At 37.1% G+C, this 21,297-nt stretch overlaps 1 protein-coding gene across 1 annotated transcript in view; it reads right to left on the minus strand.

The window, feature by feature from the left end:
- COL24A1 (collagen, type XXIV, alpha 1) overlaps window positions 1–21,297 on the minus strand; it is a 548,498-nt gene that overhangs the window by 42,599 nt on the left and 484,602 nt on the right. The window contains exons 48-53 of the mRNA XM_006898370.1: window positions 19,419–19,526; window positions 17,491–17,598; window positions 17,345–17,398; window positions 16,533–16,595; window positions 10,949–11,002; window positions 5,612–5,647 (exon numbers count right to left, since the gene is read on the minus strand). Coding sequence (XP_006898432.1) covers window positions 5,612–5,647; window positions 10,949–11,002; window positions 16,533–16,595; window positions 17,345–17,398; window positions 17,491–17,598; window positions 19,419–19,526 — 423 coding nt within the window. The remainder of the gene's footprint in view (window positions 1–5,611; window positions 5,648–10,948; window positions 11,003–16,532; window positions 16,596–17,344; window positions 17,399–17,490; window positions 17,599–19,418; window positions 19,527–21,297) is intronic.

Genomic DNA, 21,297 nt, shown 5'->3' on the forward strand with positions numbered 1-21,297 from the left:
GGGTAGCATCTGTTAGCTGAAATATGTCAATTGGTATACCGTGTATTCCTGGGGGCTTACTTTTTGCTATTTCCTTTAAAGCAGCCTGAACTTCTGCCTTCATCACCATAGGCTTTTGCTCATGTGTTGTTTCATTAAATTCTTCTGTATCTGCCAATTCCTTTCAATACAGTGACTCAGTATATTCTTTCCTTCTTCTTTTAATACTTCCTGGATCATTTAATATTCTGCCTAAAACATCCTCGATTATAGCAACTCGAGGTTTGAATTTGTTCTTAAGTTCCTTGAGCTTAAGAAATGCTGAGTGATTTCAGCCCTTTTGATTTTCTGACTTCAGCTCCTTGCACATTTCATTGTAATATTTCATTTGTCATTCCGTGCTGCCTTTTGAAATCTTCTGTTGAGCTCTTTAGTATCTTGAATTCTTCCTTCTGCTTTGTCTTTTCTGCACTCCAGTGCAATATTCAGAGTTTCTTTTGACATCCATGTTCGTCTTTTTTTCCTCCTCTGTCTTTGTAATGACCATTCACACTCTTCCTGGATGATACCCTTAATATTTTCCCATAACTTATCTGGTCTTTGCTCATTTGTGTTCAAAGCCTCAAACCTGTTCCTGAGATGGTTCTGAAATTCAGGTGGGAAGACTCAAAGTCATATTTTGGTTCCCATGAATTCGGTTTAATTTTCCTCAGCTTCAGCTTGAACTTGCATATGAGTAGTTGCTGGTCTGTTCTAAAAGCAGCTCCTGTCCTAGTTTTTACAGCTGATACTGAATATCTCCAGTGGTTCTTTCTGCAGATGTAATCAATCTGATTTATATGCATACGATCAGGTGAAATCCATGTGTATAACCTGCGTTTAGGTCTCTTAAATATGTATTTGCAATGAATAAGTCATTGATTGTGCAAAATGCAATAATTCTAACTCCAGCTTCATTTCTGTCACTGAGTCCATGTTTTCCAACTACTGAATCTTCTTTCCTGTTTCCAACTTTTACATTCCAGTCACCCATTATTATCAGTGCATCTTGATTGCATTTCGATGGCTCTCCGACTGTAAAAGTTGGTAGAAATCTTCTATTTCCTCTTTTTTGGCTCTGGTTTTTGGTGAATATATCTGAATGACAGTGGTATTCACTGGATTTTCTTGTATGCATATCAATATTATCCTGTCACCCACAATATTGTACTTCAAGATAGATCTAGAAAAGACTTTCTTAACTATGAAAGCAACCCCATTTGAAACATTTACTGCAGAAAATTTACTACTGTCTTCATTATGGGTTACATGTCAACTTCAAGAAAGCAAAAATCTTGACCATAAGACCATCATGACAGATGGAGGTAAGTTTGAAGTATCAATGATTTAATTTTACCTGGATCCACAATCGACACCCATGGCAGCAGCAGTCAAGGAATCAAAAGATGTGTTGCATTGGACAAATCTACCATCAAGAACCTTTCCAAACTGCTACAGAGCAATGATATTTATTTAAAGCTTAATGTGTTCCTAATCCAAGAAATGGTATTTTCATTTGTTTTCTATGCATCTGAAAATTAGACAATAAATAATGAAGATAAAATACAAATCGGCATCTTTGGATTATAATGTTGGAAAAAAATACTTGCCAAAAGAAAAAAAAATTAAAAAATCAGACTATCTATGAGGTGGATTGATTCAGTGACTGGGGTAATCAGGGTGGGTGTGTTGGAGACAGTGAGACTGGCACTGGACAGACCAGGGTTTAGGGCCGTTGTACATAGGGTCGCTATGAGTTGCAGGCGACTCGATGGCACTTAACAACCACAATGTTAAAGTAAGTACAATCAGAGAGCTCCTTACAGGCAAGAATAGTAAAACTTAATCTCACATACTTTGGGTATGTTATGAGGAATCCAATTCTTCAGAAAAAAATACCATCCTGGGAAAAGTAAAAAGTCAGAGGAAGACTTTCAATAAGGTGGAAGGACAGTGACTGGCTAGAAACATGTTACAGACTGCAAGGATGGCACAGAATAGGGAAAGGTTGAGATAAGTTGTTCATAGGCTCACAATGAATGATAGTGGACTTGATGGCAACTAACTACAATATCAATGATTATTAGTTCATAATACATTAAAATCAATCACTTTAGTATTAAATTGACCTACAAAATAACAATTTGTTGTGTCTTAATTTTATGTCAGGTACTGAGATAGGCTAATATCTAGGTGGTGTCTGAGATGATAGGTAGAGATATGATAGCAAATACATGTCAAATCTTCATGGAGTTCATATCTTCTCAAGTAGATCAACATGGAAAGGGAAGCTACATCTTAATGAGGAAATAATTTCAATTTTATTTTCCAGAGTTACTCATATTACATCTATCACTTCTTCTATGAGAAAAATCTTTCAGATGTTTATCTGCTTTCATAAAGAGTTCTAATGGCATAATTTGTAGGGATTTGTGCTGCTAATTCAAAGGTGACACCTCTCTAGCAGTCTCAATCCACCAATAGTTTCATGGGAGAAAGATGGAAAATCTGTGTAATTCACAGTATCTAAAACTTGCTGGGGGTTAGCAGAGTTAGGTCTAATCAATGGCAATGGGTTTGTTGGTATAAAGATAATAGTCCGGGCACCCTATCCTATAAAGCAGTTTTAGTCAGTAATACATGAGGTTGCCATGAGTTGGATGCTGATGCAGTGGCAACTAACTACAACAACAAAAACAACAAGCACCACCACTACCACCACCATGTCCCAATACTCAAAACTTTCCCTATTCATCAATAATTGAGCAAGCATTTATTGAACACCTACAAGAAGACAGATTCTGTCTTAAGTCTTGGGAAATTATCAATAATGAAGCAATCAAACAAAAACTCCAGTAGATAAAAGCTTGTACTTCAGGAGTTCACACTCAAGGAGCTGGAAATAGAATATGTAAAGCAAGTAAACATGAAGTAAAGAAATAGAGTAATTAAAGATTAGGAATATCAAGAAAGTGAGACATTCACTGTTGTAAAACAGGACTGACTTCAGGGTTAGGGGGCAGCCAAGAAAAGAGGGGATAAATAATGTGCACTGCTTTGAAATAGATGAGGGAAAGAACGGCTTAAAAGGAATACATGCTTTGGTATTATTTGTATTACAACAGTCCAGAATAAGGGCTGCATAGTAAAGTGGACTGGGGTGGAGGTGGGGAACTGTACAACACAGAAAGATTTCTTTTTTCAAGGAGAAAAGTGAACTGGGGGGCAGGGAGGAAAATGTGCAACAATGAATGAATGGAAATCCAAGTTCTCTATAAACTTTCATTAAAATCTCAATTAAAAAAGAATATATGTTTTGCTAAAAAATAAAAAAAAGAAAGTGAGGAATTGTTATTTTAAATAGATTTCAACAGGAAACACTTAAGAATTAAAGAACAGGGAAATAGACATGTTACTGGGTTCTGGGTTATTTCTGTTGTGTGTCATCGAGTCAGAACTGGCCCACAGTTGATCTTTCAGTGGGTCTTCAGAGAAAGTGAATTGTACAGAAGGAGACTGCCCATCCTTCTCCTGTCAAGCAGCTGGTGGATTTGAACTGCTTGCCTTTGAGATTGCAATGTGTGTGTGTGTGTGTGTGTGTGTGTGTGTGTGTGTGTGTGCCGTCAAATTGGATCTGACTGGTACAGGAGGAGGTTGCCCCTCCTTCTCCAGCAGAGCTCCTAGGGAATTGCAGTGCAACTTCTTGCCACTAGGTCACTAGAGCTTGCCTCAATGCAAATTTTTACCACTAGGCCATCAGAGCTCCCTAGGTTCTTGGTGCTGGAGGAGTGATGGCGTGATGCAATCAAAAGATTAGTAAGTCTTCCCTGAACAAATGACTTTAAATTGAAACTTCAAAATGAGAAGGAATTAGAGGGGCTAATGAGTATGGGAAAGAAAATGGAAGCACAAAAGTTAGAAAGTAAGGAGAAAGCAGAAAGAGTAAGAGGAGAGTTATCTGGCAGGGTCTAAATAGCCCAGAGAGTTCAATTCATTTTCTCAGGTGTGCTGCACGTCTTTTGAAAATAACTTTTCTGTCCATCACCTTATCCCCTTTTGGGAGGGTGGTCTCCAATCTGACTCTACTGCAGACATATGGTTTGCTATTAATCAGGGTCTTCAACATCATCAGCAGCTGGGAGGCCAATTTAAGAAAGAGAGAGCTAACCAGACTGTGGAGAGATTGTGGGGAGGTGTAGCTGGCAGAGACCTGGAGACAGACCTGAGCTAAAGGTTTTGGCTGTTGGATGATAGAAGGAAAAGTTAACTTGTGATTGCTATGAAAGGAACCTTGCTGCATGACTGAGGAAACCAGAGGCTTCTTGCATCTGTCTTGCTTGATTGAACATGGATTTCTATTTGTTGATTGAGAAGTTACCTGAACTAAGTGAGGACTTGTGCTTTGCTTTTAACCTGGCTTGGGACTACTGTTCACTAAAGCTTGGACTTTCACTGGGTGATATCCTTTGTCTCTCTCCCCTCCATCACCAAACCCTTAATAAGCCTCACAGCTGTTGAGTCAAGCCTGTGAGTCATTGGCAATGAATTTCGGACCCAGTAATCAGTAGAAGTAGGTGCAGAGTGTGTGTGTTAAGGCACATGTCTGACCTTACAGGGATAAATTTTATACTATGGATATTTTTGATGGGGACAATTTTTTATTTTCAGTTGGCTGCAATATAACAAATATTTTCCCTTTTTTCTCTCTCCTTCAGTACCAAGAATATGTAATGGGTATTTGCCCCATGTCAAACTCTGGTGACCTGGATAGTAGGGAGTTTTGCTGTCAACTCCAAGGCAAGAGGTTCAAACCTACCAGTTGCTCTGAGGGAGAAAGATGGGTTTTTTTCATGTGATTTATAGCCTTTGAAAACCCACTGGAGAGTTAGCTATGAGTCAGTTCTTGTCCAAGGGCAATGAGTTTCGTTTTCAGTTTATTTATTTGTTTATTTTAATCCATACAGAAAAAATATTGAATACACTATGGAATGCTAAAAGACCAAGAACATCTTCCATAGAGAAAGCACAACCAGGGTGTTTCCTAGAGGCAAGAGTAAATGAAACTTCGTCTGACATGCTTTGGGTATGCTGTCAGGAGGGGCCAGTCTTTGGAAAGGGACATCATGCTGGGAAAAGTAGAAAGTCAGTGAAAAGAGAGGAAAAGCCTGAATGAGACTTGTGACTGTAACAATGAACTCAAGTGTGGAAGATATTATTAAAATGGTGCAGGTTTGGGCAAGGTTTAGATCTGCTATTCACAGGGTCACTGAGCGGTAGCTGGCTCAATGGCACCTAACAACAATCCCAAATAACTTGCCCTTCTAAAGTTATTTCCGTCCGTACTGAGGCAAATATTCCATTTCACACACTGATTTGGCATAAATATGACTGGCAGATTATGCTTACAGATTTTTAGATGTCACTGTAATAAACTCAACAATTAGTTCTATTTCCAGCCAGCTAATATAATTTAATTTTTATTCTGTAGATATGAGTCATAATAGTAAATAACTATACAAAATCTTTGTTTTCATGGAACTTAAAGTCCAATGACAAGAGATACTGTAACAACAACAAATCTAGTTAAACTTACAGTTTCTCCTCTTACGCCTTTTTCTCCTTTGGGTCCCTAAAATTAAAAAAAAAAAAAGAGATGTTGCTTTAGTGTAATTGAGATCATATACAGAAACATTGCAATTAGTAGAATTTTCTTTCCTAGTAATGATGAATTTTTGGTTAATGAATATAAATTCTAGTTTTTCTTCCTAAAAAAGCAAAGCAAAGCAAATATATCTTAATTTATTATGCTTCTTATTTTGCTATTCCTATCACCACAGGAAAATCAGACAGGGATAAAATGATAATTATTCATTGATTTATTCTCAATAGCTGATTTGACAATTGCATATGTTTAGAAAAGAAATTAATAACACAGTTTAGAAAAGAAATTAACAGGGTAAATTCTAGTAATATCTATTTCCTTCAATTTTTGGAAATCCTGACTCTAAGATGGTTTCTTCTTTTTTTATTTTTTAAATTTTTTAAATATATATTTTATTATTTGTGTGTGTGTGTGTGTGTGTGTGTGTGTGTGTGTGTGTGTGTGTGTGTTGTGTACCGTCAAATCAGATTTGACTAGTACAGGAGGAGATTGTTCCTCCTTCTCCAGCAGAGCATCTGGTGGATTTGAACCGTGCACCTCTGGGATTGCAGTACACCTTCTTGCCACTAGGCCACCAGAGCTCGCCGGTTTCTTCTTTTTAAGTGTGTTTTTTTTTGGTTGTTGTTGTTGTTTTTTATCTTTTCTTCCTATTCTTTTTTATCTTTTTTATGTGTCATAACTATTGATACATATCTTTTTATTCAATTAAAAATGGTTTCGAATTTTCCTTGTGACTTACTCTTTGATTTATGGGTTATTCAGAAGCATGCATTTTAATTTTTAAATGTTTGGAGATTTTCCTATTATTATTTTGTTACCAATTTTTATTTAATTGTGTTAAACCAGAGAAGTTATTTTGAATGATTTTGATACTTTCCTGTCAAAATTTCTTTTTTGACCTAGATCTCTGGCAGAATAGCCTGTAGGGAGTTGCACTGGTAGTCGAAAAGCTACACCTCTCTGGTGGATTAAATCTAACAATGGCTCCTCTAGAGAAAGAGAAATCTCCTCCTGTTTTATTTACATCCTGTATATCTAATGGAGGGTCAACTAAGAGTCGGTCTCAATTCAATAGCAGTGAGCTTCCATATAGCCTATATTGGTGACTATTCCATGAGTACTTGAAAAGAATGTAGTATAGTCTTTTCCTGAGTCAATTTACTGCTTTTTAACTTCTATACATACACATTTTGGTGTTAGTGTTTGTGGAAACTGTATGTGGATTTTTAATGTTTATAAAAAGGAAATAACACTGTTGATGATTTCTGTAACCTGAATTTACAGGTTCACAGTATGAATGTTCTTCCATGTCAATCTGCATTCTTTGTAAGTACTGATAATACCTAATACTTAAAAACCCCCAATGATATAGTTATTTAATTCTCCATTACTATTTCTAACTTTTTGTCATTATAAATAAACAACCCTGTAACAGAAATCCTTGCACTCTTTAAAATTAATAAACAATTTTTCTCCAGAAAATTTGTTTGAATTTGTACTCCTATATCATATATAAAATGTAAACTCACTACTGTCAAGTAGGCTCAAAATTACAGCAACCTTCCATGGCTTTCTGAAGATATAAATTGCAATGAGAGATGATTGCCTATCTCACCAATGACTTCAAATCACTGGAGATGTACAGTCTTTGAATTGCAACCAACTTCCTACAGACTAGACCACTAAAGTTCTCATCTATAGCACGTAAGTATGTATATTTCTTGTAATACATGCACCATTCTCACAATCACAGCTATATTTGAGTTCATTGTTGTAGCTACTATGTCAGTCCATCTAATTGGGAAACTTCCCATTTTTTGTATTGATATTCACTTTGTCAAACCGGAAGTCTTTATTGAGACACTGATCTTTTTAATGACATATCCATGGTCTATAAGGTGAAGTCTTTTTATTCCTCCCCTTAAAACGTGTGTTCTGGTTGTACTTCTATGATAGATTTGCTCTTTCTTCCAGAAGTCCTTGAAATGTTAAATATTCTTCACCGATAAAATAATAGAACTTTATCAATTCTTCTTTAGTTTTCCATATTAATTTCCTAGCTTTTTAAAGCATATGAAATAATAGAAAATAATATGGTTTAGGTAAGACACACTTTAATTTTCAAAGTGATATTTTTGTTTTTTTAACACTTTAAAGAGCTCTTTAAAGCAGATTTGTATACTGCAATATGTCTTGATTTCTTGAGTTCTGCTTCCTTGGTTGGAGATTGTAGATCCAAATCAATTGAATATTCCTTGTTCCATGCCCTTTTCTAATATGACTTGAATTTCTGGAATTTTCTTATTGATGTACCACTTCAATCATTTCTTAATTATCTTTAGCAAAAATCTTCCTACAGCTGTTGTTAGATGCTGTAAAGAACTACTCATTGTGACCCTATGAACAACAGATCCGAACCATGTCCCATCCTGTGTCATCCTCATCATCTCTGACATACTTGAGCCCTTTGCTCCAGTCACTGTGTTAATCCATTTTAATTTACCTCCATTCTGGGTTCTACCTTTAATATTATAGCTACCCATGTTCATAAGGTTTTCAGAGGCCTATTAGTTCAGAAGCGTATGGCCAATGCTGCCTCCTAGTCTGTCTTAATCTGAGAGCTCTGCTGAAACCTGTCCACCAGGAGTGAACCTTCCGGCATTTAATATACTGGTGACATGGCTTCTAGCATCACAACAACTCACAAGTTACACCAGTACAGCAAACTGCCAGACAAATGCTATACAATGACGCAAGATGATAAATAAGCAAGCATATTAAGCTTCATTTCTCTAATACTGATTTAGAAATGGAGAGCTAAATGCTAGTTAAGTTGACATAAAGAATACAATAGCAGACTTTAGAAAACAATTTTGGTTTTCCAAAATAAAACTACAGATTGCTTTTCCTTCTTGTTAATATTTATGTCTCAATGTGATCTCAAAAAGTGGAGTCACTTTGTAGACAATATCCACATATATAAAATTTATAATAAGATGTCTCTAATTCAAGATGACAGACAAGAAATAAACATGGAAAGAACTTGATCTAGAAAAGTGCAACAATGAATGAATGGAAATTCAAAGTTTCTGTAAATTTTCATTAAAATTAATTTAAAAAATTATTTAAAAAAGAAAGAACTTGATCTGGAGTAATATGGACTAAATTAACCAAATCTGAAGCTCTGGAATAATGAGTCACTAAATTAAATAAATTTGAATCTCCTATTTCTGAACTTCCTGGAATAAATTTCTTTATAAAGCTAGTTAGAGTCACAGTTTCTATTATTTGCATCACAAATTATTCTGATAGGTATCTTTCAGTATTACTTAATCCAAATATTCTGAGATTAACTGCTGGGCTCTGATCTGATCTATCCATATGCTTCTTTATTTCTTTGCACTATCATATAATCTATGATTACCTTGTAGTATGATTTATTATTTGAAAAGACAACCTCATTTAGCTTTCCAGCACTATGTTTTTAAAAATACTTTTGTCCATTCTCAAAAGTTTGTATTTAATGGTGAACTCTTCTTAGAAGAGTCTTCTTGAATTTTAGAGAATGGGAAAATTTGATGTGCATACAAAATATTACATGAGTCTTTAAATTCTCTCTGTAAATGAAACAGTAAGATATTTAATTGAGCTATTTATTTATCACAATTTCCTTGACTAATTAACATTTCACATTTTTTACAGAGAACAGCCATTCGGTAATCAGAACAGTATGCGTTTCTTAGCTTGCTGAAAAACCACCCACTGAAATATGAGAAATCTCCCACTTACAATCTCCCACACAGACTCTATAAATCTACATGGTAAATGCTGGAAGTCTAGAGAAATGTTGAGTTACACATTTATTTTGCTTATAAATCTAGCAATTTTGATGTTGAATTTTTCTCAATAGCTCTATTTAATAATTGATGTAATTTTAAAGTTATAAACATTATGTATGTACACATGACTTTCAGAAAAATTTTTTCCTTACTAAGTAATGAATATTTCCCAAGTTTCACATGACACTTTCTATTGTGCTTCTTGTCTTGAATGTTTACACTATTATAGGAATGCCAGCTGTCCTGTGAACTCATGAACTTTCCTACCAACATGGTTTTACTTCTCCGCTTTATTTCAGAGCCAAATTTTTACAGGCTCTATTTCCTGTTTTCTCTAGATATCTCTAGATCCTTAGTTAGGATAGGAAGATAAACGAGATATAAGAAACGCCAGCTATGTAATTCACTATTTGCATGTATTTGAATGATGTACCTTGAATGTGGACCTTTGTACATCTCATACATTAAAAGGAAATACCTACTTTAAAGTCTGCTGTGAGAAATTAGTAGTAAATATTTTAATCTTCTTCTTCACTGCAGTCTTTTATTGCAATGTATTCTTGCAAAGATCATCACAGGCTATTATTCATTGAAATTTTTTCCTCTTCTTTTTTTTTTTTTGTTATTCTCAAGAATCATACATATCCTTCTTTCCAGGACAGTCTGTTTCTCTCAATCAAGAAATTTGCCCATATGCCCATTTTTTTTGTTATTTCTCTTTCAGAAAAATGTATTTAATGATGACTTATATGCTTTTGGTTCTCAAAAATCTCCAATTCTCACTCTCTGTAGCTCCACTTTTTTTTAAAAAAATACTGGTTTATTTACAAAGTTCTTATACATTATTTTCACACAGGATTTCCCCCATTTCCTTCACCCCTCTCTCCACCCATCAAATTGTGTGAGTCTATAATTAACCACCTTCCAACCCCTGACCATCCTCACCCCTCTGCCCCTTTCTTTCCCCCTTGCCACCTCATACTCATTCTACAATAATGTATTTTTATGCAGTATTTGTCCTTATAGGACTGAGTTAGCTCACTCAGCATAATGCTCTCCAGTCCCTCCCAAGTTAAGTAGTGATTTACAAAATCGTTATTCTTGAGGCATAAATGGAGTCTTGCACACCAATGTTCATAGAAACATTATTTACCGTTGCAAGAACATGGAAACAGCTCAAATGTGCAACCACAATAGAAAGGATTGAGAAACTACAGCTCCACTTTGAAGCACCTAATTCATCATTTGATACATTTAATTAAGCAAATAATCTCTAAATACAATGAAATATTATTTTGGGGGGGAGTAAAATTACATTTGTTATTTTCTTAGGAAATACTCAGGCTGATCCTTTGTGGATTATTCTAGAAGTAGGATTAAAGAAAACAAAGACTATGAAAGAAAGAGATCTGTATTTTGACTAACTTACAGTTCTACCTGTTGGGCCTATTATACCTTCTCTGCCAAGGGGGCCAGTGCTTCCCTGTTGAAGAAAAAGAAAACAGTTTTATTTCCAGTATGATTTAAAAATATCATATATATTTTATTATGCTATTGTAAAATGGTCCACGTCTATACAATTACAGTTTTTAATATATGATCTTATAGCATTAGTAGAAATTGAAATTTTGATTCACTGAGTAACACAATTCTGAATACTGTTATAGCTTCCTACATTTGGAAGATGTTCAATCCCTGTAAGAAAACCCCAGAAAATCAGCATTCCAGTTTTTATGTGGGAATCATTTCAGTGATATCATTTTATACATCTACCATTACACAACAAACGGAATTAATTTCTATAAAGAGGGCTATGTAAAATGATGAAGTTGTGGATAAATTTCTTTTAAAAAGTTGACTGAGATAATGTGGCATGCAGCATGGAGCAGGGAGGAAGTATTGGAGAGCACTACAGGGGGACAAATGAAACTTCCTTGGTTTCTTAACATGTAAAACAGAAATAAGAATAGGTCCACTAAATGAAAAGAGTAAAAGATGTTTTAAAAGTTGTAAACTGTTATTTGATCTTGAAGATAAATAAAACAGCTGAACAGGTCAACTCCTTCCAACCAGAAAAGGACCTTAATCTCAATGATTAAATCCTCACTTTATCCTCACCTCCAGTGGCAGTAACTTCAGTTAATTTTCTAAAATTTAACCTGAAACACACAAGTGTAACTATTTAACAGGCATTTCTCCTCTTTTACTCCTACAGAGGAAAAGGAAACAGTACCAATTGTTATAGTTAAAATGTGTGTTGTTTATTGATGGCATTCATAAAGTAACCAATCAGGAAAGGAGTGCATTATGGATGCCTCCTGTCTTCATGCCTTTTTTTTTTTAAACAAAATTCACATTTTATTCAGATTGAAATAAACGGTACAAAATTTATTTTCTTCACCAAAAATAACAGTAATGATTTCTAGATAAAGCACAACACACTTATTTTTTTTCTTGATTATATCTACTGCCTCATCTTGTTTTATAAGCAAAACCTAGGAAATCTCCATATCTTTTCAATCTATATGCAGAACAGTTTATTTAGGAGGCTGAAATTTATGAGGAGGAATGTGGAATCAGGATTGGAGGACGACTCATCTCTGTTATGCAGACGAGACAACCTTGCTTGCTGAAACTGATGAGAATGTGAGACTTTTGCCATGGAAGGTCAATGACTGTAGTCTTAAATGTTAATTGAAGTGCAACATCAAGAAAACAAAGATCTCAGCACTGAGCCAATTGGTAGCTTCATTATAGATGAAGAAGAGATTGAGATTGTTAGTAACATCAGTTTGTTTGGTTCCACGATCAACACTCTTGGAAGCAGTCAGGAAATCAAAAGATAAATTACACTGGGAAAGTCTGCTCTCAGGAACTTCTCTAGAGCATTGGAGAGCAACAATGTCAGTCTGGAGACTAAGGTGCACCTGATCCAGGCAATAGTATCAGAGAGTTGGACAATGACTAAGAATGATAGAGGAAGGATCAATGCCTTTGAATTGTGATGCTAGAGAAGAGTGTTCAACCCACCATGGAGTGCCAGGAGAACAAGAAGGTCTGTCTTGGAGAGGGTGAAACCAGGCTGCTCCCTGGAGGCAAGGATTTTTTGAAGCGCTCTCTCTCACATACTATGGGCATGTGGCCAGGAGGGACCAGCCCTTGCAGAAGGATATCATGCTTGGAAGGGTGGAGGAAAACCCAGGGTGGGATAGATTGACCCAGTAACAAGAAATGGGATTAGGTCTTTTGGGAATTATGAGATTAGCTCAGGATAGAGAAGGTTTCAGAGCTAATGTACATAGGGTTACTATGAGTCACAGGTGACTTGATGGCAAATTATATCAACAGCAACAAAATGAGTAAGATTATCTAATAGAATGACTCTTTAAAATAGAAAGATTATTTAGAAAAATAGTATTAAAATTCAAAGGTCTATAGTGGCAAGGAAAGCTCGGTGGCTTAAAGGTCCGCCACAGTCCCCGCGCATCTTCCCAGGTAATCGAAGACACCAAAAAACCGCGCGACATGCGTTCGGCAGGCCGCTCAGAGAGGGGGTACAGGAGTCTGACCAGCTGAAGATGGATCTTAGTTGAAAGCAGGGGATACCAGAGGAATGTCTATCTGTGTTTCATTGACTATGCAAAGGCATTTGACTGTGTGGATCATAACAAACTATGACTGACTCTGAGAAGAATGGGAATCCCAGAACACTTGTTCGTTCTAATGCGAAAACTATACTTGGACCAGGAGGCATTTGTCAGAACAGAGCAAGGGAACACTGCATTGTTCAAAACTGGGAAGGGCGTATGCCAGGGATGCATCCTATCTCCATACCTTTTCAACCTATATGCAGGACAGATTATCCGGGAGGCTGGGCTCTATGAGGAGAAATGTGGGGTCAAGATTGGTGGACGATTTATCAACAATCTGCATTATGCGGATGACACAATCCTGCTTGCTGAAAATGAAGAGGACCTGAAGCACCTGCTGCAGAGGGTCAAGGACTACCTCCAATATAGATTGAGGCTCAATGTCAAGAAGACAAAGATTCTCACCACTGGACCAATTGGCAGCATCAGGATGGATGGTGAAGAGATTGAGATTGTACACAGCTTTAGTTTGCTTGGCTCCACAGTCAATACTCTTGGCACCAGTAGCCAGGAAATTAAAAGGCTCATTGCCATGGGAAAGTCTGCTGTTAGGGACCTCTCCAAAGCACTGAAGAGCAATGGTGTCTCTCTGGAGACTAAGGTGCGTCTGATACAGGCCATGGTCTTCACAATCACTTGTTATGCATCAGAGAGTTGGACAATAACCAAGGATGATAGAAGGAGAATTGTTGCCTTTGAGCTGTGGTGCTGGAGAAGAGTATTGAGAGTACCGTGGACTGCTAGGAAAACAAACAGATTTGTCTTGGAAAGGGTTAAATTGGGTGGCTCCTTGGAGGCAAGGATTCTGAGGCTCCGTCTAACATACTTTGGACATGTTGTGAGGAGAAACCGGTCCTTGGAGAGGGACATCATACTTGGAAGGGTGGAGGGACATGCAGGAGAGGAAGGCCCTCTATGAGGTGGATTGATTCAGTGACTGGGATAATCGGGATGGGAGTGTCAGAGACAGTGTGATTGGCACAGGACAGAGCAGAGTTTAGGGCTGTTGTACATAGGGTCGCTATGAGTCGCAAGTGACTCAACGGCACATAACAACAACAACATGGTGGCAAGGAGCTACGCTGTAATCCTAAAGGCACATTGTTCGAATCCACCAGCTGCTCCACAGGAGAAAGATGGGCAATCTCCTTTAATGTGATTAACTGCTTCTGAAAACCCACCAGAAGGTCAGCTATGGGTCAGTTCTGACTCAATGGTACACAACAACACAAGTGATTAAGGGCTCTGGTGGTCTAATGGTAAGAAGTTGTGCTACAATCTCAAAGCCACACAAATTCACTGCAGCTCCATGGGAGAAAGATGTGCAGTCTCCTCCCGTGCTATTTACTGCCTCTGAAAACCTATTGGAAGGTCAACTATGGGTGGATTTCAACACATAACTGGCATACAATAACATAACTGATTAATGTAATTTAATTTCTTAACTGAACTGAGTATGTTTTATGGATTTGCTTTTTGTTATGTGCCATTGAGTTGACTACTACTCAGGGCAACTCTATGAATAGCTCTGAATCCTGCTCTATCTTGAGCCAGTCTCCCTGTCCCTGACACACCTTTCCCCACTGCTACACTTACTGTGTCAATCCATCTCATCATGGGTCCTCTTTTCCTGCTCCGGCCCTCTATCTTTACAAGTATGATGTCCTTCTCCAAGGAACTGGTTTCTCCTGACCATGTGCCCAAAGTATATGAGATAAAGTTTAAAAATGCTTGCCTCCAAGGAGCAGCTTGATTTCACTCTCTACAGACAACTCTGTTAGTTCTCTTGGCAGTCAATATTCTTCTTCAGCTCTACAATTCAAGGGAATAAATTATTCTATCAACCTTAGTCACCGTCCAGATCTTAAATGCATAGTCAGTAATTGAAAAGACTATGGCCTGGCTCAGACAAACATTATAACCTAGACTGACATCATTGCTCTTTAGCACTGTGGAAAGGGCCCTGACTTTCCCAGTGTGGCCTGTCTTTTGATTTCCTGACTGCTGGTTCCAAGAGTGTTGATTGTGGAGCCAAGCAAGCTGTAACTTTTAACAACCTCAATCTCTTCTCCATCTATGATGGTGCTGCCAATTTACCCAGTGGTGAGAATCTTTGTCTTCTTAATGTTGAGCTTCAATCCATATTGAAGTCTACAATCCTTGACCTTCTTCTTCATGCACTTCAGGTCTGCCTCAGTTTCAGCAAGCAAGATTGTGTCATCTGCACAACAAAAGTTGTTGAGGAGTCTTCCATTAATCCTGGTGCCACATTCCTCCTCCTAAAGCCCATTCTCTTCAATGAATCTGTTCTGCATATAGGTTGAAAGGTATGGAGACAGGATGCATCCCTGATGCACTCTGTTCCTGATTTTTAATAATGCAATGTTTCCTTGCTCTGTTCTGAGTACTGCTTCTGGTCTAAGTTTCACATGAGTACAATCAAGTGTTCTGGGATTCTCATTCTTCTCAGAGTCAGCCACAGTTGGTTGTAATCCACACAGTCAAATGCCTTTGCATAATCAATGAAACACAATGATAGACATTCCTCTGGTACTCTTTGCTTTCAGTAAATATACATCCGACCCTGGCGATAATGTCTTTGGTGCTACAACCTGAGATTAACTCAAAGTCTTATTTTCATGCTTGGGTTTCTGTTTTCACATTCTTTAGCTTCAATTGGAATTTACACATGAGTATTGGATGATCTGTTTCACAGTCAGCCCCTGACCTAGTTTTCACAGTTGATGTTGAGCTACTACGATTCTTTCCACATATGTAATCAATCTGACTCCATTGTTATCCATCAGGTGAGGTCCATACGTATAGTAGCTGCTTGTGTTTTCTAATAAAAGGGAATGTCAAAAATTCTCAACCAGGTAGATTGACACAGTGACTTCTGCAATGGGCTCTTGTGTATCAGGAAGTATCAGGATGTTGCAGGATAGAACAGGGTTCATGTTTTTTGTTCATAGAGTTGCTATGAGTTGAATTTGACAACAACTAACAACAACAACAATGTAAAAAAAGCATCAAGCTAAATCAGTTGTCATTTGACTCTATGACATAATAATTTGTTAAAAAAATAGAGCAGTATTTATAGTATCTTAATTAATCGAGAAATACTCCAAACTTTGTTGTTGTTGTTAGGTGCCGTCGAGTTGAGTACCACCCATCTGAAGCTTGTCCTATCCTGTGCCAGGGTGTAGGGATCTTGTACATAGGGTTGCTATGAGTCACAAGCGACTCTACAGTTCATAACAACAACATCAACAACATTAACTTGGAATAATTTTTAATTTATCACCCTGGCCCTACAAAACAACAAACCACAGTTTGTGATACGTGTAATGACTTTATACTTACTCTTTGTCCAGTAGGGCCTTTAGGACCTGATATTCCAACAATTCCAACATCTCCCTCAGGACCCTAGAAACAGAATTTTGAAGCGTAAAAACTTTTGGCTTTTATGGATATTTCACTAGTAATGCAGTATCTCGCTAGTCTATAAAAAACTGGTTCTTAGAAAATTAAATATGGTTAGGTAAAACCATGCATGCTAAAGTATTTAGGGCAAAGTATACTAAGGAGATCCGTTGGCACAATGGTTGAATGTTTGACTGCTAACTGAAAGGTAAGTGGTTTGAATCTACTGTAGGAGAAAGATGTAGTAAATTGCTTCCATAAAGATTACACCCTTGGGAATATTATGAAGTCATTCTCTCTTCTAGTGTTACTATGACTCAGAATTGACCAAATGGCAATGGGTTGGCCTTTTTGGTTTTTACTGAAATGTGTAATTTACTTTGAAATGCACTGAACATGGAGAGAAAGGTGAGAAGGACTGATAGAAAAGCATGTGATAAAGGAAGGATAATAAAATGTTAAAAATAGAATCTAGATAATAGGTATATAGATCTTCACTGAGAAGTCCACCCAATCTTGCTGAATGAAATGTTTTCCTGATACACTCTTTAAGGGAAAAGTCAAATCACAGAGTGAACCTGCAAGAATAATATACAATTATGTATTAAAATAAACACTAAAAATCAAATATTAACTAAAATATTACATATTTAAAAATTTAAAAGAATAATTATTGATACTTCAGTAGCTTTCTTTTCTTTCTAGCTATCTGAAAGAGTATAAAAAAAGAACAGAACATTATAGAAACATACTTTGGGACCTGGGAATCCTTGGAAACCTCTCAAACCTTGAACACCATGCTCTCCCTGCAATGTGACGAGACAAGAGAATTGTTATTGTGTTGTGGTGGCCTCGTCTGTGAAATGAGTGCTTGGGAGGTTTCTGAGCTGGCACCTACAGGTTGCCCTTTCAGGCCAGGCTCTCCACATGGTCCTTGGTCACCTTGTGCTCCTTGGTGACCTCTTTTACCTTGTATTCCAGGCTGACCTGGTAATCCTTGTTCACCCTGTGGTCAGAAAAAAAAGGATGATATCCATTTTAAAATTTATAGACATATAGGCTTTGAAATGAAATTCAAAGGTACAATACAAAGCACTAAAGAAATAAAATTCTGCATGATCATTCTTTCTACCAATGTTTTTTACAGAAGTAATATTTGGTTAGAAGAAATAAGAATGGCAGCAGCAGATAAGAAACTTTCAGAGAATATGATGAGAAGAGAGAAGAGGGACATACAAAACTAGGAAGTTGATAGAAATGCTACAGAAAGGATGGGCAGGGTATGAAGTATGGCAGTATGTTTATATGTCATGGAGCTTACATTTGAAAAAAATTATATTTGATTTTCCCCCTTTCTATTTAATGAAACAGAGCACAGCCTCATCAAGTGTAATTTTAGTTTTTGATGTGATTTTTTTTTCAATTCCATCACTAAGGAAACTTTATTTTTGTGTCCCAATGTTCCTTGTATAGAAAATATATCTTGATTTGTATCCTCTACCAGTCACTTTATGGAACTTTGTTGGCCTAGTGGTAAGGAGTTGAGCTGCCAACCAAAAAGCAGGCAGATCAAGTCCACCAGCTGCTCTGTGGGAGAAAAATGGGCAGCCTCTGAAAAATCTCACTGGAGAACCACCTTGGAGGGTCAATTATGAGTCAGTTTTGACTCCATGACACCTAACAATAATAATGATCACTTTATTAATACACTTAAGTATCATCATTTTATTTTTTAAAGGCATAGATATTTTAAATTTGCTTTTTATTTTTTAAATAAATTGGCATATTTCTCATGCTAGTTCTAAAATAAACTTAGGAATCAAATGGAGAGTAGTCATATACTAAAGAAAGATGACACTTTATGGATAAACCACTTGCTTTAAGATTGGTGAAGTATACTACACTTTTTTGAGGCAAAGCTATTACTTTGAGACTTGATGAATATGGATCCCTTTTTACTGAAGAAAATTAACACATAAGATGATCTTTATTATTCCTAGCTTTTTAGCATTTGTTCAGCTGTCTTGGGTTTCACTGGAAATGGATACTTATGGTGTAAACATTCAAAAGAGGCTCAAACTGGGAAAAGGAAGGAATTGGGTGTAATTTTCAGCTCCTCTACCCATATTAGAGTATCTAGAAATTCTTTATAAATGGAACTATTGAAATCAAGCTAAGGGATTGTACTGACAAGGGTGACAAAGTCTTAATCTTAAGGCTTTCATGAAAGACCTTACAGACATTGGACAAATCTCTAGTGTATCCAACGTATAAATATATCTCATGAGCATTTTAGGATTAAGACAATAACTCAATCAAAGTCAGCCCAGCATTGAAATACTTCTAAAAGAGCTCTTATATGCAAATTCTAAAGACAATATTCTGTACTGAGTATTGGTCACTAGCATAAGACGTAACTGCCATCATTTAGACTCTAAGAAATAATCTATATTACAATCAGATTTACTTAATAGTTTGTTAAGTGCCAATTTGAGGGAAAAGAAAGCTAGTTGAGAAAGTATGCATCTGGAAGTAATTAAGATTTCTCTAATTTGAAGAAGAAGGGATATAACAGAAGGCAGAAGATATGAGTCATGACAGCATTTTTAAAAAGCTTTTCCAGTCTTGAGTTAAGGCATTCTTTTGGCAAATTACATGACTTTGTGGCTATCATTGAAGATGAGAACATCAAGACCACATTTCTTTCTTCCTAATAGGTTTCTACGACAAGCCAAATTTTAATGAAAGCTATTAATCTTATCCTCTGAGGCAGCCATTAAATTTAGTCCAATGCTTCTCATCTATCAGGAGAAAACACCACAATACCTTTGGGCCTAGAACTCCTGGGCTTCCTGGGAGACCCGAAGAGCCCTTTGCTCCTCGAGGACCTGGAGAACCAGCCAGTCCCATTGTTCCTGGGCTTCCTCTGATGCCCTAAAAAAATAGATATAATAAATGAAGAGTGGAATAGTTCTTAGATTAATTTCTAGGGGCTGATTCATAGAGTGAGCACTCTTCACAACTTCCTTGCAGCAGTAGAAAAAAATCAGAAAATAATTTCTTATCACAGTACAATTTCTGATGTGGCAATTAAAGTAAGTTTCTCAGTGGTTCATTTGTTAGCCCAGCAAAGAATCAGTTTAGTGATGGTAGCTTAATGAAATTGTGCAATGAACCAAACTTGCTAAAATGTGTTAGCATTTTGAAAAAAATATTCCTGAGGGGTTAAAAACCATAGGGAGAAACATCAAAATATCAGTTTAAAAAATAAGGCAAATATGACTTTTTCTTTGACTCTTGAGGCAATAAACGGTAACAACACTACTTAGTTGTTCATTCTAGGAGTCAATGCCAAGTTTCAAGTGACCAAAGAATCTGTATGAGTATTACACCATGAAGAATGACCATGGGTGAGAACTCTTTAAAAAAATAATTAAGAACACACCTGAATGGAATGTGTTAAAATATAATTGAAAGCGGTAGATCAGAAAAATGTTTATCCAACAAATCGAAAAAGCTTGTTGCAGCCATACTTTTTTAATCTATATGTGGAACAGATCATTTGGGAGGCTGGACTTTATGAGGAAGAATTAGACATCAGGATTTTATAACTGGAACAAGCTGTTCAGCTTCTGAGTCAGGGTAATGTTGGCACACCCATCAGACCTCACCTCCAGGACTTGAGGTTGGAGTATGCTCACTCACATTGATCGTTTGGATCCACAGGAGTGAAAGTGGGAGGAATATAACAACGGAGAAATAGGGTATGCTTAGACATGTCCCTTCAGCACTGTCCACCTAGCAAGTACAGATGTATGGATTAGCTGGGAAGGACTATTGCCTTGAAGAGGCCTGGCCTGTTGACTTGGCCCCACGTGGGGAGCTAGGGCTGAGAGAGCAGACCAAGAGGTTTGGAGCGTAGGGAGAAGTGTGGACACCTGAGCGTGCAGCTGATACCTATTTAAACTTAGCCACAGATGACTGGTGATGAGCTGACAAAACCCAAGCAGGTGAAGAGATGATCCATGCTGTGAACTAGAGTTAATTGCTGCAACCTGTTGGCTTGTTCGGGACTGGACAATGCTTATAGATGCAGATACTCAAAGTTTCCAAGTTGAACAGAGAATCTTTCAGCAAAGGAGACATGAATGTTTCCTCAGAGTACTGGACTGATATTGTTGTTATGTATCAACAAGTTACCTGTGACTCATAGCGAACCTATGTACATAATTAGATCTGAAACCTGCTCAAGCCTTCTCATCTTCTGTGATAGACCTAATCCCATTTCTCCTGTCATTGAATCAATCCATCTCATCCTGAGTCTTCTCCTGCTCTGTCCCTCCACCCTATCAAGCATGATATCTCTCTCCAAGGACTGGTCCTTCCCTGGCCACGTCCCCAAAGCATGCAAGGCAGAGCCTTAAACTCCTTGTCTCCAGGGAGCAGCCTGGTTTCACCTAGGAAAATCAGCAACTGGCTATCTAAAAGGGGATATTAGACATGAAATAGCTGGCTTACATGCTTTCATGAAAGTAGTTGTTGGCGGGATGATTGATTGTAAGGGAGAAAACCCCCCACAGTATAAATGAATTAAATATAATGTAAATTAAGTACTTTATGGAATACAATGTACATACATGAAACACAGACAGACATTCCTCTGGACCTCTCTGCTTTCAACCAAGATCCATCTAACATTAGCTAT

This window comes from Elephantulus edwardii, unplaced genomic scaffold (assembly GCF_000299155.1).
Source record: "Elephantulus edwardii isolate Elephantulus edwardi_28Jun2011 unplaced genomic scaffold, EleEdw1.0 scaffold00227, whole genome shotgun sequence".
Classification (NCBI taxonomy): domain Eukaryota; kingdom Metazoa; phylum Chordata; class Mammalia; order Macroscelidea; family Macroscelididae; genus Elephantulus; species Elephantulus edwardii.